General features: G+C 37.6%; 1 protein-coding gene across 1 annotated transcript; it reads right to left on the bottom strand.

The window, feature by feature from the left end:
* Positions 1–1058: 1058 nt before the first annotated feature.
* LOC105058565 (protein arginine N-methyltransferase 2) lies at positions 1059–16335 on the bottom strand. Its single transcript, XM_010941532.4, has 2 exons — positions 15535–16335; positions 1059–1406 (listed from the first exon to the last, which is right to left on the bottom strand). The coding sequence occupies exons 1-2, from the start codon at positions 16217–16219 to the stop codon at positions 1093–1095; spliced, it is 999 nt and encodes a 332-aa protein (XP_010939834.1). The 5' UTR covers positions 16220–16335; the 3' UTR covers positions 1059–1092.
* Positions 16336–18193: the final 1858 nt, after the last annotated feature.

An 18193-nucleotide genomic window follows, 5' to 3' on the forward strand; every position in this document is an offset into this window, starting at 1 on the left:
TTCATCTGCATCAAGACAGCAGCGAAATGATGGCATCATTGCCCATATACTGGCCAAAGACTAGGAAAACGATGAGGGAAGAACTTGAATAGACCTCAACAAAATGCTTTTTCTTCAAAGAAGTGTTATAATTATCCAAGAAAAACGGAACTCTAATGGATGCGATCTTTGTTATCAAGCTGTTGGGAGCTCAAGCGGAACATGAAAAGGCTTCAATCTGTGTTTATACCAGTATGGATTCCATTACAGCTCAAATACAATGGAGCCGTCTGAAGGAGTTCTCTAGATAATCAACTTGTCACTAAACTGGTCAAAAGCATACTGTGCCACAAGAAATTGGTTTGTATTTGGTCCTGTCACAATAATTATGTAAGAATACGAACTAAAAATGCTGATTCATGTTCATAATAGAACCTCATTTAATAAATCCCATCATATCTGTGATTTTTGGATCGTACAATGTAAGCCAATGACATGGGAACGAGGGTGGATCCCGAATAAAACAACATATGGAGCACGGCTTTAACAGATCAAGGATTCAAAATGTCTGTGGTCCCAGCTTAAGTTCCCCCCACAAGAAAGAAAACAATGAGGCTATGAGAAGTGAATTGAAGGTGAGGGATCTTCAGCAATATGAACAGAAACTGATCATAGAAAAAGCTTAGAAGTTGTTGAAGGTAAATTCTAACATAAAATTGGTTTAACCAAAGGGCCAAAGTTTCCTGCTGCTAATTGAAAGAATAAGCATGATATCTAGGACTTCTATGGTGGTTTTGGGCATTTTGGGTTTAATTGCCAACCTGGTTCACACCATTAGGAAAAAAGAAAACTTTGTAAGCCTAGAAAGGCAATAAGATATATGCCTCAGTAATAGTTCAGAACACAAAATTAAGCCCAAATCTAATAGATGGCACCTGTTGGTCACGGTCAAGTTCATGCTTTAATCAGCTCATCAAATAAGCTTCCAAGTATATTTTATCAGACTTTGTTTCTTGAAGTTAAATATACCAAAACTATTCAGTATGCAGCAGAAGTGCATATTTGATACACGCTCCAAATTCCAAAAGTTAAACATTTGGATTCAAATTAATATCATTCAGAATCACATGATGCCTGACAAACAGGGAGGTAATATGTGTCTAGCTGCCAGTATTTGTGTTTCACACCCTCCCAAACCTCCTCTGCCAAGCAATCTTTAACAGGCAAGGGAATGAATTGTGTAGAATATCCTAGATTTCCAAGTTCTAGTGAAACTAACTGACAGTAAACTACATGGAAAAATGCATTACCACCACAAAGGCCATTGAAGTATGAATAGATTCCTCCAGGTTTTAGTAGCCTAGGGAGATGCTGGTGAAATTGCCTCAGGTCCTCATAGTATTCACCATAGGTGTCGAAGAATATTCCTGTACAGGCACAAATATTTCATTAGACTTTCATTTTTATTTTCTCCCTTTGAATATCAGAAAAACACCGATAAGCTATCAAAACATAACTTGATTGCATCTACAAAGCACTCCATTAGTTAAGTTGTTAATGAGAAAAAGGTGGCCAATTGCAATTTGATCTCCAAAAGCAGGTGAACCAATGAGAGGTTAATACTTGAAATGATAATGTTAAATAGAACCTAGCACCACGGAAATGTTTGCATGTAAGAGATTAAATTAGAAGAGGCTGCAAGTGTTATGAGTTCTTTTGCAGGTGACCAACATAAGCTAATTCCTTTCTCAGAAGCCCTAGATGGGTTCAACTTTGTGAATATGATTCCATTATCTTGTATTTATTATTTATCTTCTTATCTTCTTTGTTTTTACATCATAAGTTTTTCATTTCTTGGGGGAAAAATCTGTAGCAATAAATGAAGTCTTGCACATTATCTCTAGCCCCAAAATACCAGTGGCAGAGTCAGGCATTCACCCCAATAATTTCTATGTTAAAGACTCGGTAAAACTATGATGGTTATCAATTCATTCATTAGCAAACGTTTTAAAATTCTATTTCATATTTCTATAGATCATCTGCAATATCAATATCACTCTTAATGAATGACTTCTTTGTAAGACAATTAATATATATATATATATATATATATATGGTAAAGATAGATTTTAGAAGCACAAATCGACAAAGCATTGAATAAAGTATGAGTTTCTGTAAGAGAAATCATTTGTATCTAAATAAAAATAAATTTAAAATACAAACAAGAACCATGAAGAAACCTTCCAACAACAAACATGCAAGGGGCTAAACATGGACAACAGGGGAACATAAAACATTAAAAAGTTCTCTCATCCATGAATTCTTGTGGCGAGATTGGGGGATGAGATTTCCTCTTTGCACGCTTCAGATAACGCAAGTTTTCTCCATTTTGTTTTTTAAGTATTCCATGTTTGGTGGGATCTGCTTACCATCTTTACATCGTTATCATCTTGAATGAGTATAACTTCCATTTAATATATTAAAATCTTTATATCACATGATAGACTTTAAGTTAAGAAGCTTTTCAATCCACAAAAGGTGCAATATTAACTGATTAATATCTTTGGGAGAGGCAAAGAGAGAATCAGATAGCAACCAGTTAAGAAACAAAATTTTAGGGGGTTTAGTTGCCCCACCCCCACCCAAAAAAAAAAAGAAAAAACACCCCACCCCAAAAAAAAACCCCCACCCCCTCCAAAAAAAAAAAAGAACTTTGGGCTCCACCAGCGCTAAATACTCTCACAATTGCAATCTAATGACAGATGCACCTAACAAGCAAAACTCACATTTTATCTATATCACACCCTGCTCCATTATGATCTCTTTATCATCTAATGACTTACATATATGCTAGAGAAACTAGCAGGTTTTATTTATCACTTTGATGTGCTTCTATTGCTGAGATAACCTTTTAAAGATTATGGTACAATATCACGTATTTAATGAAGAAGAAAAACTATAATTAGGATTGAAACATTCCAACTTGGGCCGTCCGTTCTTGGGCCTCTTATCTCACAAAACATATGTTTGGACTATTCAAGGATAAAAAGAAATAGCGTGTTGTTCCAGGACTTCCAATTAGCAGATCTGAATGGTAGCCTAACAACATTTGGGATTGTGGATAAAAAAGGGACAGGTTCTAAAGCTCAAGAAAGGGAGAGTGTTACAACTTATACAATACCCAATGGTACTGTAGCACAAATACATATCAAAGGCTGACCAAGGGAGCAAAGGGATTTCACATTAGGCTTGGATTTAAACTAATTTAAAAGGCTGGTACAAGCTGGTAAAATAAATCTTAAAGATATGATCAAATATAGTTGATATCATCAAATCTAGGCAGATTTGGAAAGATGGTTAATATAATCAAATCTTGGCAGATTACAAAATCTTGAAAATATGATCAAATATGACCGATATCACCAAATCTAAGCAGATTTGAAAAGATGACTGATATAATCAAATCTCAATAGATTACAAGAATAATTCTTTTCCCTTATTTGCAAAAACCTCTTATCTTTTTAGCCAAAAACGAATGTAGTTCAAAGGATCTAGACCTTGCTAATATAAATAGGGTGTCTGGTCTTTAGAAAAGAAATCTGGAGTTGTAATTTCTTATTTTTCTACATTAAATACTAGTAATAGTATAATTTTTCCTTCTATCTCGTTGTTCTTGGAGGCATCTCTCTCTTAAAACAGAGAAGCTACTGTTAAGAGCGAAAACATCCTAACAAATTGATTCTATTGTCGGAATACTAACTTTGGCAATTTTCACCGATGAATGCATCAATCGAATCCTTTATGGCATTCGAGGACTTGACAAAAGTAACTTGTCATGGTGATCAACCTTCAGAGCAACCATCACTAGAGCAGATATTCTGAGTTTTTATAGCAAGCCAAACCAACCTGACGGAAGTGGTACAAATCCTGATGGAGTCCATGCACTGTACATAAGAGACTTTTCGCAAGAAAAAATTTCCAACCATAGAAGATGAGAGCATCAGAGTGTAGAGCATCCATCAATACACTGATGCTCCCGTACAAGACAATGGTATTGAATTTCCTTAGTCTTCTTGCTCCATCCAAAATGGGACAAGTAGGATCCAACGAATTGAGAATACCATACCCCCTCCGATGTTTACCAAAGTAAGAGAGGTGAACTTGCAAGTGCTCGGCCCCCATTTGCATAGGAGAACCACTACGATAGTAATCCAAATAACCGACCATCCTAACTTGCCCGCTGAGACTGTTGAAGAGATCCACTCACATCATTACGCTATTGAACAGCAAGCAGCTCGCCAGTCTATAATCAACTGTCTTTAAGGAGGTCCTAATCATACTTTTGAGGTCAATCGATATCTAGATCAACACTAATCAGTACTGCATCAGTCCCACAACTATGTTCTCATGCTGCCCAAGATGTTTGGGATTTATACCATCCCTTATACTACATCTTTGAGGTCCACTATTTTTTTCCTATGGAGGTAGCCAGTCGGGTATAAATCTTGAACAAGAAAGGGCTAATTTTGTCCAAGATTTACCTCCAACGTATGCTAGCAACATTCCGGCCCACCATAAACCTCCTGATAGGATTCCACCTAAAAAGTTGCTGCACCACAGATCTCCTGATAGGATTGGCGAGAAACTCTACACCTGCTTCTTATTGCGGTGTTTCGGATGTGATCGGGTCAGGTCTCGAGTAACGACGGAGGACGGAGAGGGAGATGGTAGCATCAAGAGAGATGTCAAGAAGGTGCATAGACTCTTGTTAGGATTTGTATGACTTTCGCCTAGTTGGTTTAGCTCACCATAAAAACTCGGAATATCTCTTCGAGCGATAGCTGCTCCAAGGATTGACCACCATGACAAGTTGCCTCCATCGAGTCCTCGATCGTCATAAAGAATTCAGTTAACGCATTTGTCAGTGAAGATCGTCGGAGTTAGTATACCGATAATGGAACCAATTTATTAGGATATTCCACTCCTACCGATGGCTTCTCCATTTCAAGAGAGAGAAATGCCTCCAAGAACAACGAAATAGAAAGAAAAATTATGCTATTGCTGATATTTAATACAAAAAAATAAAAAATCACAACTCCAGATTACTTTTTTAAGGACCAGGCATCCCTATGTATATTAGCAAGATCCTTTGAACCTATCCATGAATGCGTCTACATTCATTTCTTACTAAAAGGATAAGAGAATTTTACAAATTAGGAACAAAAATCATCCTTGTAATCTACTAGGATTTGATTATATCAGCCATCTTTCCAAATCTGCCCAGATTTGATGATATCAACAATATTTAATCATATCTTCAAGATTTTATAATCTGTCAAGATTTGAGTATATCAGCCATCGCCTTCCAAATCTATCTAGATTTGATGATATCAATCATATTTGATCATATCTTCAAGATTTATTTTACCAACTTGTACCTGCCTTCTAAATTGATTCAAATCCAAGCCTGATGTCAAATCCCTTTGCTCCCTTAGTTAGCTTTTGACATGTACCTATGCTACAGTACCGTTGGGTACTGTATAAGTTGTAACCAAGAGAAGTGGCAGTGTCAATGGCCAGGAATAAAAATTAAATGGGTAGGAAGAGAAACAGAGGACTAGACATTGCTAAAATGTTCTCATCTGAGAACTGAAGTTTTGCATTTTTCTAGGAACTAAAAACTAAGCTTCTCCATTCTATCAGCATCCCTTCTTGCTTCCATTAACAAAGTCAAGACCACCAACATTTGAGTGAAATTACATGAGATGTTCATTTTCCTAGTATACTTCAGATTTACAATTCCTTATTTCTGCAAGCTTTTATTTGCCTCTCCATAAGAGAACTCCTTTGGTTGTTCTGTAACACTCCAGCAAAAAATTACGAGCATTTGTCATGAAATTCCACACCAAGCTTCCATCTTTATTAATTTAAGTATTCATTACTGAAAGAGAACAGCAAGCAGCTTCGTAGTTTGTTGAATCACATGAACTTAGCCTCCAAGAGGATAACCAACTATAGATAAAATTTGTAGCATAAAGTATCTTTTTAGAAAAATGGGTTGCATAAACTTCATCTTAAGCTTCCATCATGACAAAACCCTAGAAAAATAGGAGCCCCCAGTTTAATTGTCGGTGACAAAATGAAAGAGAGATTTGAGGTTGAACCAAAACAGAATCCTATGATTGTCTAAATGGCTTTCCAAAAGAGTGGGCAACCCTAATTTCAAGTGAATTGGACTGACACTTTCGAGTGACTTAGAATGAAAACATATATACTGTTCAAAAAATATCAAGATAATGCTAACCCATGAGAAATTTTATTTTGAAGGGAAAGTCCACAACATACTTGAATTTCTAATATTTTTAAATGTGAATATCAATCCCATATATACCCAAGGACTTTCTTAGGGAGCTATATGAAGCAGTTTCCAATTTCTTCTAACTCCTTGGGAATCATTTCAAGCCAAAGATTTTAATTTTCAAGCTTATTTCTCTCTACCTACATTTGGAGAAGAAGAGTCTTGGATTATCCCTCGATGCTCCATCTCATCACAACTTCTATATTATTTTTTTGGCCATTAAGTTATGCACTCTCCAAAAATCAAGGGACAACCTTTTACTTTAGGATAACAATATGTTTGTAACGACACCGACATGTCTGTCTGTCATACATACATACATACATAGGTACGTACATATGTACAAGCTAAAGATTTTATTTTTCAAGCTTATTTCTCTCTAACTATATTTGGAATAGAAGAGTCTTGGATTATCCGTCAGTGCTGCATCTCATCACAACTTCTATATTATCTTTTTGGCCATAGAGTTTCTCCAAAAATCAAGGGACAACCTTTTACTTTAGGACAATGATATGTTTGTAATGACACTGACATGTCCGTCCTTTGTACATACATATATACCTACCTACCTACCTATGTACGTACATACCATGCATACCTACCTACATACGTACATGCATGTGTGCATGCATACATACATACCGACATACCTGCATACATACGTAAATACGCACATACATATGTACCCACATACGTACATATGTACGTACATATATCACTCCAACCAATATGTAAATGCATGTCTTGATCTCAGCACTAAATTAGCAACCTGAAAAATTAGGCGGTGAACTTGGTTGTGCCAGCAAACTAAGAGTTACAGCAGATTTTTCAAACAAAATTTTTAAACTTGAAATGTCTTTAAACTTGCAGTGCCAAGTAAATAGTCTTTAAAATATCCAAACTTGAAATGTCACCAGTCAATTGAGAGAGATTTCTACATTGTGCTGGTTTACGTGCAAAAGCGCTCCTTTTTTTTGCCTGATAAGTATGCCAATGATGATGGTTGTTGTTTGTTAGTCATGCAATCAGACAAAAGAAAAGGATACTATTGACACATGATCACACGAATAAATCAAAAAGAAAATCTGCAACCACTTAGTGTCATCATTTTACAAAAGAAACATTCTTTACGATAAATACAAATTAACAGCTATCAATGTTAACTGCTTGAGAGAAGAGTGCCTGGTCATCTTGCCCAAAATCAAATGTGATCTCTGTTAAGATATCCAGACACTCTCGCCTCCCTGTTGGAGATTGGGCTTTCAATGCAGCACGAGAACTACAAATCCTAGGAGCTTCTTTCCCACCTTTGCAGATCACTTCCTGACAAATGAGGTGGCAAACATTCCCTTCCACCATTCAGCCAGGATGAGATCTCATCTTTAAATATTCTTGTCGCATTGCAGGGTAGAGTTTGTTATTGAAAATATATGAAATAATATATATATATATATATATATATATATATATATATATATATATATATAATGTAACCACAGGAAAAAATGAAATTACAGGAAAAAAAAATTTGCATTGAAGAGTAAGCTTAAGATGGAAAAATGGTGAACTAGGCTCACAAAAAAAAAAACTTAAATTTGTAATTTAGATGCCAATCAAAAAAATATATATATATATATTAAAATATTTTTTTCTGTGATATGTGTGATACAATTAAATATGATGTGACAAAAAATAAAATAAATATAACCTAGCTCGGGAGGCGGATAAACCACTGCCCTAAAGGAGATTTCGGCCCCTTCTCGTGCAAAAATCTGAGCCGCACATCCTCCTCCAAGGTACAACCCGGAAGCCAAGCACTCCAACGCCCGTCGGTGGTATGATCTCGAACGGATGCCGATCAACTTCGTCCTCAGCCCAATCAATAAAATGAACGAAAGAGAGAGAGAGCACGAAGAGAGAAAACTTTTGAAGATGGAAAGAATTTTTGAAGATAAGAAGACTCTCGGTGTTTTTTTCATTCGAAAACTGAGAAAAGGGGGGCACCTTTTATAGACGCAGACGACCGCGGAAGCTCTATGTACGAGAACGGCACGCGGAACTATCGCCCACGTGCGGAGAGTTCGTGAAACGGCCGCGAAACGGCCGCATGGAATATTGCAGCATGATCCTCTTGTGGAACGATCGAATAGCAAAATGTCCACGCGCACTCGACACGGACGTCCACACACATTCGCCATTCCGTGCAAGAGTTTTGAAACTCCGAAAAGGTCCCGAAAAGTCAACAATCCCCCACAAGTTTCAAAACTTACAAAATATTTAAATTCAGCAAATATTTAAAAATTTTTATTAGGCTTTTACTGTGCTTAGTACAAGTACCTTCTAGGTTTGAACTTGTATTTAGTATAAAATACACACAGTATGAAGACGAATTGATCTAAATGCGGGGTAGCGCTATTTAGGCCATGCACTTGCCTTGATTTTCATGAGTTACTTGGGATTTGTCCTAATCCCATAGTCGCGGCCTCACAACTACTCTCACTAAGGTAGATCTTCCAGGGATACATGTAATGAAATTGTACCTCGCTGAACTTTCAGTCTTGGATACATCAAGAGCTATGCTCAGCCTAACTATTACATATAGAGTACCACGCCATAGCGATGGATTGAAGACAGACTCAAAAAAAAATTGGTGCTCCCAGACATCACCTCAAAGGTCATTTCTCTTTGAACCTTGACTCTAGAATCTCCAATAGCAAAGGTAGGAATCCACTTTGGTGACTAATATACGGACTTAAGCCCCATCCCCCTCGATGTCTCAAATACCAAAGCCTTTGAAAGATCTTTGGTTAAAAGATCAGATAGATTATTCTTTGATCTTATAAATTGAAGTGATATCACATCTTTCATTTTATTTCTCACTGTTTTATATCTGATCAAAATATAATTGTTCATTTTTTTATTTAATGTCTGCTGATTTAACAGATCTATTAGAGCTCTACAATCACAATTTATTGGTACTACAGATATTTTGAATAGAAAATTTTAATATCATTAATTAAATCTTTTAGCCACTGTGCTTCAGTGCAAATAGTGTCAAGAACAGTTAATTCAGATTCTAATGTGCTTCTTGTTATTATTGTTTTTTTACATGAACCCCAAGATACTGCATCTCCTCCAAACATGAAGAGATAACCTGTAGTGGACTTAATATCTAAATTATCTATCACCCAGTTTGCATCACTATGTCCTTCTAGTATTTCTGGATAACCAGAGAACAAAAGAGAGTAATCTAGAATCTTTTTTAGATATCTAAAGACTTTTTCTAGGGCTTTCCAATATTCTTCACTAGGATTGCTAATATACCGACTTAGCCTGCCTACTGCATAAGCTATATCAGGATGGGTTCTATTTACCACATAAAATAGTAACCCTATCCTCTGGGAATATTCTAATTGTCTTACAGATTCTCCTAAATTCTTAATTAAATGAGAACTATGATCATATGGGGTAGAGACAGGATTTAGATCAAAATATTCAAACTTTTTAAACATTTTTTCTATTGAATGTGTTAGGTTTATGGCTATTTCGTTATTTGTTCTTTTAAGTTTCATTCCTAAGATTATATCAGCTTCTCTAAGTCTTTCATATCAAAATTATTTGACAAATAATCTTTAATTTCTTGTATTATTTTTAGTGATATTCCAAATAATAAAATATCATCTACATACAGGCATAAAATGATAAAATCTGAGTTATTTCTTTTATAATACACACATTTATCATGTTCGTTAATTCTAAAGTTATTACCTAGGATAATTTCATCAAATTTAATATGCCATTGTCTAGGAGCTTGTTTTAATCCATAAAGTGATTTAATTAATTTACATACCTTATGTTCTTATTCTTTGACTATAAAACCTTGAGGTTGGTTTATATAGGTTTTTTCTTCTAATTCTCCATTTAAGAATATAATTTTCACATCCATTTGATGAATCATTAATTTATGAATTGATTCTAATGCTACCAAGATTCTTAAGGTGGTTATCCTAGCAACAGAAGCATAGGTATCAAAATAATCTATGTCTTGCTTTTGACTATATCCCTTAGCTACTAACCTAGCTTTATATCTTTCTACTATTCTATCTAGTCTTAATTTCTTTTTGAAAATCCATTTAGTTTCTATTGCTTTATTTTCAGGAGGTAAATCTGATAAGATTCAAGTTTTATTCTCTAAAATTGATTGAATTTCACTATTTATAACTTCCTTCCAATATGATGAATCTGATGATGACATAGCTTCATCATACATGCAAGAATCACCCTCTATAAGGTATGTAAAGAATTCTTCTCCAAAATTTTTTCAATTCTGATCATTTTACTTCTTAATTCAGTTTCAATTTCAAGTTCTAAGTCTATAGATCTAGAAGAAGATGGTTCACATTCTAAGGATCTTGAAATTCTAATTTTAAAAGGAAATATATCTTCAAAGAAAGAAGCATCTCTAGCTTCTAGGATTGAATTATAATTTATATCACTAATATTTGATTTAATCACTAAGAACCTATAGGTATTACTATTTTGGGCATAACTAATAAAGACAGCATCTACAGTTTTAGATCCTAGCTTTCTTTTTTTGGATTCAGAATATTCACTTTAGCTAGACACCCCCACACTTTGAGAAAATTTAAGTTAGGAGCTCTACCTTTCCAAAATTCATAAGAGATCTTACCACTATCCTTAACAGGGATTCTATTTAGGATGAAGCAAGAAGACAGAAGAGCTTCCCCCCACAAGTTCTCAGATAGGCCTGAGCTAATCAACATAGCGTTCACCATATCCAAAAGGGTATGATTTTTACGTTCAGCCACACCGTTGGACTATGGAGAGTAAGGAGCAGTTACTTAATGAATTATTCTATGTTCTTGACAGAACAAAAAAAAGTCATTTGAATTATACTCCCTTCCTCTATTAGTCCTAAAATTTTTTTTTTTTTTATTGATTTTCTACCTCACTCTTATAAATTTTGAATTTATTGAAAGTTTCATCCTTAGATTTAATTAGGTAACAATAGCATTATCTCGAAAATCATCTATAAAGGTTACTATATACCCATTGCCATCATGGGTTGCAGTTTTGGAAGAGTCACATACATCACTATGTATCAATTCCAAGATTAAAAATTTCTTTCAACTGATTTGAATGATTTTCTTGGTTGTTTAGATTCAGCACATATTTCACACTTAAATGTATCTAAGATTGATTTGGAAATTAATTTTAAATCCATCATATGTTTGATTTTCCTTAAGTGTACATGACCTAATCTATCATGCCACAAATTTTGATTAGATTTATTCACAAAATAAATTTGATTCTCAGCTTTATTAATAAAATAATTTATTATATTTAATTTAAATAAGCCTTCACTTACATATCTTCTTCCTATGAAAGCATTATTCTTAGTTATTACAATTTATTATAATTAAGGACAATTTTATATCCTTTCTGAACCAGCTAAGACCCATTGACTAGGTTCTTCTTAAGGTCTGGAACATACAATACATCCATCAGGATAAGAATTTTTCAGAAATCATCTTCAAATTAATTCGTCCTTATCCCTTGATCCTGGCAGCTGTATTATTCTCAAGGATTACACCTCCTTTGCTTGAGTCCTGAATAGTAGTGAACCAGAAACGGTCAAAACAAATGTGAACATTAGCTCCTGAATCCAACCACCAATCAAGGTTAAAAAAAGTAAAATTAACTTCAGATTAAAGCTTACTGACCTAAAATGGTATCTTCTGGACCTTCAACTACATGAGCTTAAGGTCCCGAGGAACTAGAAGGTTTGCGAAAGGACTCCCTCTTTCAGTGATAACAGTCTCTCATCAGATGATTGGTCCTTCCGCATACAAAGCAGAACTTATTACTTGGACCTTGGGCAGGCTTGATGGATCTAGTATTATTGGCCTTAAAGTTTTTACCTTTAGGCTTGAATTTATTTGAGAAAGATAGGTTAGGATGGTTTGACTGATGTTGTGGTTTTGTTGAAAATTAGATTTTGATTTGAATTTGGTAAAAGCCAGGTTAGCTTGAGCATCTGAAACTCTGGTTTGCTGGATTTTAAACCTATGTTGGTCTTCTATCCTGATTGAATTGAGAAGTTGAGTTAGGATTAGCTCTCCTTGCTTATGGAACTGACCTTTAGCAAAGTCATCCCAAGAAGGAGGCAATTTATTAATAAGGCTTGAGACCTTAAATTCTTCAGAGAGAGGTTCCATTGGTTTAAAGCTTCCTAAGATATTCTTGAAATTGGTGGAGTTGGTCATTTATAGATTTATCATCTACCATAACATATCTAAGAAATAATGCAATGTTGAACCACTCAACACCAGTATCATCCAGGCCATACTCAGACTTTAGATTATCCCATAATTTTTTTGCACTCTTTACAGATAAATAAACATCATAGAGTGAATCAGAAAGGGCACTTAGAATTCTATCCTTACAAAGATAGTCTTCTTCAGAGGTGGCAGGAGAGGTTGAACTAGAGGAGGCAGAGAATTGGTCCATAATCAATTAGAGCCCCAAAATGGTTAGCCAAAATTTCATTTGGCTTTACCACCTCCTAAAGTTGGTTCCATCAAACTTGTCGGGTTTAAAACTAAAGGTTTCATCTCTAAGAGTAGCCATTTGATCCAAATAAGTTCAGAGAGAAAAATTGACATTTAAAAAAATTTATTAGTTAGTCTTTTTTTTTTTAACTAGTAAACTTAATAAGTTTTATTAAGGTTGAGCATGCATCAATACAAGTTTTGAGGGGATCTTTAATTAATTTGTACAAGATAAAACTATAGAAAATAATGCTAGTCAATTAAAAATTAAAAAATAATATATGAATATGCAAGAAAAATAATTTATTAAATATGTATACACTACATAAGCCTAAATATATACAAACAATTATATTAAATATGCATGCACTACAAAAATATTTTTCTAAATCTCCTTTAGATTGTTATTGAAAATATATGAAATAATATATATATATAATGTAACCACAGGAAAAAATGAAATTATAGAAAAAAATTGTATTGAAGAGTAACTTAAGATGGAAAAATGGTGAAATAAGCTCACAAAAAAAACTTAAATTTATAATTTAGATGCCAATCAATATATATATATATTAAAATATTTTTTTCTGTGATGTGTGTATACAATTAAATATGATGTGATAAAAAATAAAATAAATAGAATCTAACTCGGAGGCAGATAAACCACTGTCCTAAAGAGATTTCGGTCCCTTCTCGTGCGAAGATCTGAGCCGCACACCCTCCTTCAAGGTACAGCCGGAAACTAAGCACTCCAACGTCTGTCGTGGCACAATCTTGAACGGACGCCGATCAACTTCGTCCTTAGCCCAATCAGTAAATGAACAAAAGAGAGAGAGCACAAAAAAGAGAATTTTTGAAGATGGAAGAGAATTTTTGAAGATAGGAAGACTCGATATTTTTTTCATTCGAAAATTGAGAAAAGAGAGGCGCCTTTTATAGGCGCAAATGACTGCGCAAGCTCGTGTGCGAGAACGGCACATGGAACTGCCACCCGGCGTGGAGAGTTCGTAAAACGACCGCGGAACGGCCGCACAGAACGTTGCCGTGCGATCGTCTCACGGAATGGTCGATCGACGGAATGTCCACACACACTCACGCGGACACCCACGCACGTTCGCCATTCCGCGCGAGAGGAGTTTTGAAACTCCGGAAAGGTCCCGACAAGTCAACAGAGTTGGATGCTCCCAACATTGGGTAGGGGTGGTATAGGACTTCTAGGAGGAGGGTGGAGGTTACCATATCAAACAGCTTCCAAGGATCATTGATTGTGCTGACCAAGCCTAAGCTTTTATAGTAGTTCTAGTGAACTTACTCAAACATTCTATTCTATTACATTTCTCTGTTCCTAGATACATGATTGTTCAAAACTCCTCTCATGACCATGAACGTTTGAGAGAATGGGAATTTTCATGTATAAATGGAAATTCTGTTGTGAAAAAATTCCAGACTATTTGATTCCTACATTTTGAGGCGCCTCATTCTTCATAATCCTTTGCATGATCACTAAGGTTCGAGCGAATGGAGTTTTCTCATATAAAAAGGAATTGGATTCATAAGCTCTCCATGGAAATTTTCATGTATAAAAGGAATTGAATTTATAACCTTTCCATTGGGGTGCTCACTCAGACATTCTAGACTATTCGATTCTTCTGTTTCTAGGCACATAATCGTTCAAACTCTTTCGCATGATCAATAAGGTTTGAGAGAATGGAAGTTTCTCACACGTAGAAGGAACTGAATTTATAACTTCTTCATGGGGTGTGCCAGAAATGCGAAAATTTCATCCATTTACATATCATTGATAGATGTAGTCGAAAGCAAATGTTGGAGATACCCCGACCGACGACTGGCGGCCCGACCGACCGACTGGCGGCCCGCGACGATTGGCGTCGGGCGACCGACTGACGGATGCCATCACTGGCTAATTATCGGCTCACGGCCGACTGAGCATATGTCGGGCGCACTTTTCCCGACCGACTGAACCCAGAAGTCCGATGGCCGACTCACGAAAGACTCGCCGACCAACGGAGGGGCCCGACACCACTCAGCTGGCCACCGACTTTGGGTCGGTCGGCTCCTCCAACCGCCGTACAGCCGCCAGATCTTGTCAGTTCTGACAGCGACATGCGGCACGGCTACCTAGGGGCATTGTCCCGCCGAGGGCATTGTCAACCCTGGTGATTTGACAGCCGCACGACGACGTGACACTTTCACGGCGGCTCTGACAGTCCACAGTGAGTTGACAGTTCCTCACTTGTCCGCGCCATTAATGACGGAAGGCAACAGTGCAAGGGGATCGATCCGCTCCGTCTCTCCCACCTCTCGACTCCCAAAAACACAGGCTCGCTCCTCTCTCTCCCTCTCTCTCTCGATCGAGCTCTCTGTCTACATTTCACTCTTGCCCAGTCACCTCTCTGACTTGACTGTCGAGGTCCCGTCGGAGCACTCCGGTCAGAGTGGACTTCTCGTTTTGCAGGTGCACGCTTCCGGCGATCGGACGACGAGGCGATTGCCGCAACACAAACAATCATTACCTAGAATGTAAATTAATACGAGACTAATCTTTAACCTGAAAACAAGTTTATATCTATCAAAGCAATCAAATTAAAAGCGAATAAATCTTACCATCGTAGGATCCGAGCTGAGGGAGGACATCTTGCCACCGGCCAAACACGATCTTCACATTGTCCTTCTCTCCCCACCCAAGTCGAAGCATCCGGTCATAAACCTCCGGATGAGCTTCCACAATAGTGTGCTCCAGAGGCTTATACCGCTGAATAGCCTCATCCACGAGGCCCATCCCGAACCCTATGTTAAGGACGCGCCCCCCGCCGCCGCTCCCACAGATGGCCTTCGCGTGGGCCTCCATCAGCGGCCTCTCCCACGCCATCATTACCGCCTTGCTCTCCGAATCCATCAGCTTGTCCTCGCTGAAGGCGACCCGCTCATCCAGATAGTTCGAATCGCCACCGTCGCCGTTTTTGCGGTCCGCGCGGGCGATGGTTCCGAGGACGAGCTCGGCCTGGATGGCGGCGTTGAGAAGGGCATCGAAGGCGTCCTGGTGGGAGTGCTCCATGGCGAGGTCGCCGGCGGAGAGGCCGGAGGGGGATAGGGCGTTCCAAGGGGCGCCAGCCGCGAGGAGGAGGCCGACGGCGTCGGCGCGGCCATGGCGGGCGGCGTGCATGAGTGGGGTCATGCCCTGGGAGTCGAAGTAGGAGGGGTCGGTGCCGGCGGCGAGGAGGTCCTGGATCCTGGCGGAGTCTCCGGCGGCGGCCGCCTCGCAGAGGAGCTCCTCCGGTTCCTTCTCCATTCTTTGCGTGCGGTCTCGAGTTCGATGACAGGAGCGAGGGAGGGAGAGAAGGGGGGGGCAGGCGGGATTGTAGTTTTAGGGCGGCGGGAGGAGGACCGGGACGGTTCGACCGGAATGCCGGCATAGTTCTACTTCTAGACCGTCCGGTCCGACCTCTTCCAAGTGGATCTCAGAGGAGAACCATGTCGATCGCCAAGCTTTAGCCACCCGTGCTAAGCAAAAATTTCCTCTTTAGGATGTCTCAAAACCGTTGTGAATAGCATCCCAACTTGGTCGAAACTCTCTCTCATGCCGCATGGCAGATCTAAACCACAGCTTTGCAAGGATTGGTTATTCAGCAATTTCTGTATCCTGTGAAGTAAATATGTATTTTTTCTATGGGGCCCCAGTGCCCTCCCCAAGGGACCACACAACAATGCAAAGGCAGGCAGGCAGGCCATAGCCGAATGTTGTCGAGTCATTTTTTCAGATACTATATACAATATGTTAAATATAATAATTTATAAATTATGTGTTATTGTATATTATTTTTTTGGTAGAATGTTATTGTATATTATTTCGGACAATGCTAGAGTACTGCACATTTTCTGTACAAGTACATGATATGCCCCATTTGTTTCCAAATGAGGAGGTAAGGTTTGATGGTACCAATTAAAGATGATCTTTTCTGCAGGCAAATTGGACTGATCAGCTTTATTGCGGCTCTCCAGGCCTCAATTAGGTTTCTATTAGGGATATGTATTGCGTCATTAATTTCTTTGTGTCAAATACTATTGGAAATAAGTTCAATTGGATTTGGAAGCTTAATATGCCAATGAGGATGAAGTTTTTTTGGTGTTGCTTGATCAAGGATTAATTGCCATGGAAGTAGTTGCTACGTCGGCGGGGTACCTTGCATGCTACCACTGGTTTGTGATCTTTATGATTTCATGGAGGAGGATTCTCATCATCTGCTTGCTGCTTGCTCTTTTACCATGAGTTGCTAGATTAGGTTGCACCATATGGGTGGACATGGGCTTCTCCCTTAGTCTTTGCCAGCTTTAATGGATTATGTGTCTACAAAGCTAGCTAGAGGGAGGAATAAGAATTTTGTTCGCTTACGTGGCATGCCAACTTTGGATAGCTTGCAATAGGAGAGTATACGAATATATATCTATTTCACATCGATTATTTATTGGAAAGATCTTAGATACTTTTACAGAACCAAAAAATCAAAATAATACCTTCTGGCTAATTTTTTTGGGTGATGTCCTGAGTTATTACAAATGATATCAGAGCCGACTTAATCAATAACCTATGTGGACTAGAGAATACTCTAGTATAGATTTAATGAGACTGATCATGGACCAATCGTGATGTTTATGAATGGATATATGGATTTGGATCTTTAACTCAGCAAAAATGCCAAAGCTTAAAAGGAAGAAGTATATGAGGATCTGTGCGGATATGTATTTAATCTCACATTGATTATATTTTGAAAAGATCTTGGATACTTATAGACTAAAAACCTAAATAGTACCTTCTGGTTATCTTTTTGGGCAAGCTCCTAGATTGTTAAAGATAGTTTTTCAATATGTTCCTTCTCATTATATTCAGTTTGGTAGGTAAGCCATGAATAACATTTTCCTGCTTAATTGGGTTCCAATATCTGTACCTCCATCAAGGCACTAGGGTGGTTTTCTTTTTCTAGCTATTATTTCTCCACACACTTAAGTTCTTGGTTGCCTCCTTCCTATGGAGTTCTTAAAATTAACTTTGATGGCTTTCTAGCAGGCCAACTTGTGTGTTATCTCATGTTTATGGGGAGGCTAATCAAGTAATGGACTTTATGGCTCAGTTAACTTTATCTAGGGATTGTACTTTTACAAAGCTGATATTTTACACCCAGATTTCATTGCTATTCTAAGGACTGATTATTGGAAAATGGGCTTTCTTCGAAATATAAACTATCTAAAAACACGAATTTCTCTCATG

This window comes from Elaeis guineensis, chromosome 2 (assembly GCF_000442705.2).
Source record: "Elaeis guineensis isolate ETL-2024a chromosome 2, EG11, whole genome shotgun sequence".
Lineage (NCBI taxonomy): Eukaryota > Viridiplantae > Streptophyta > Magnoliopsida > Arecales > Arecaceae > Elaeis > Elaeis guineensis.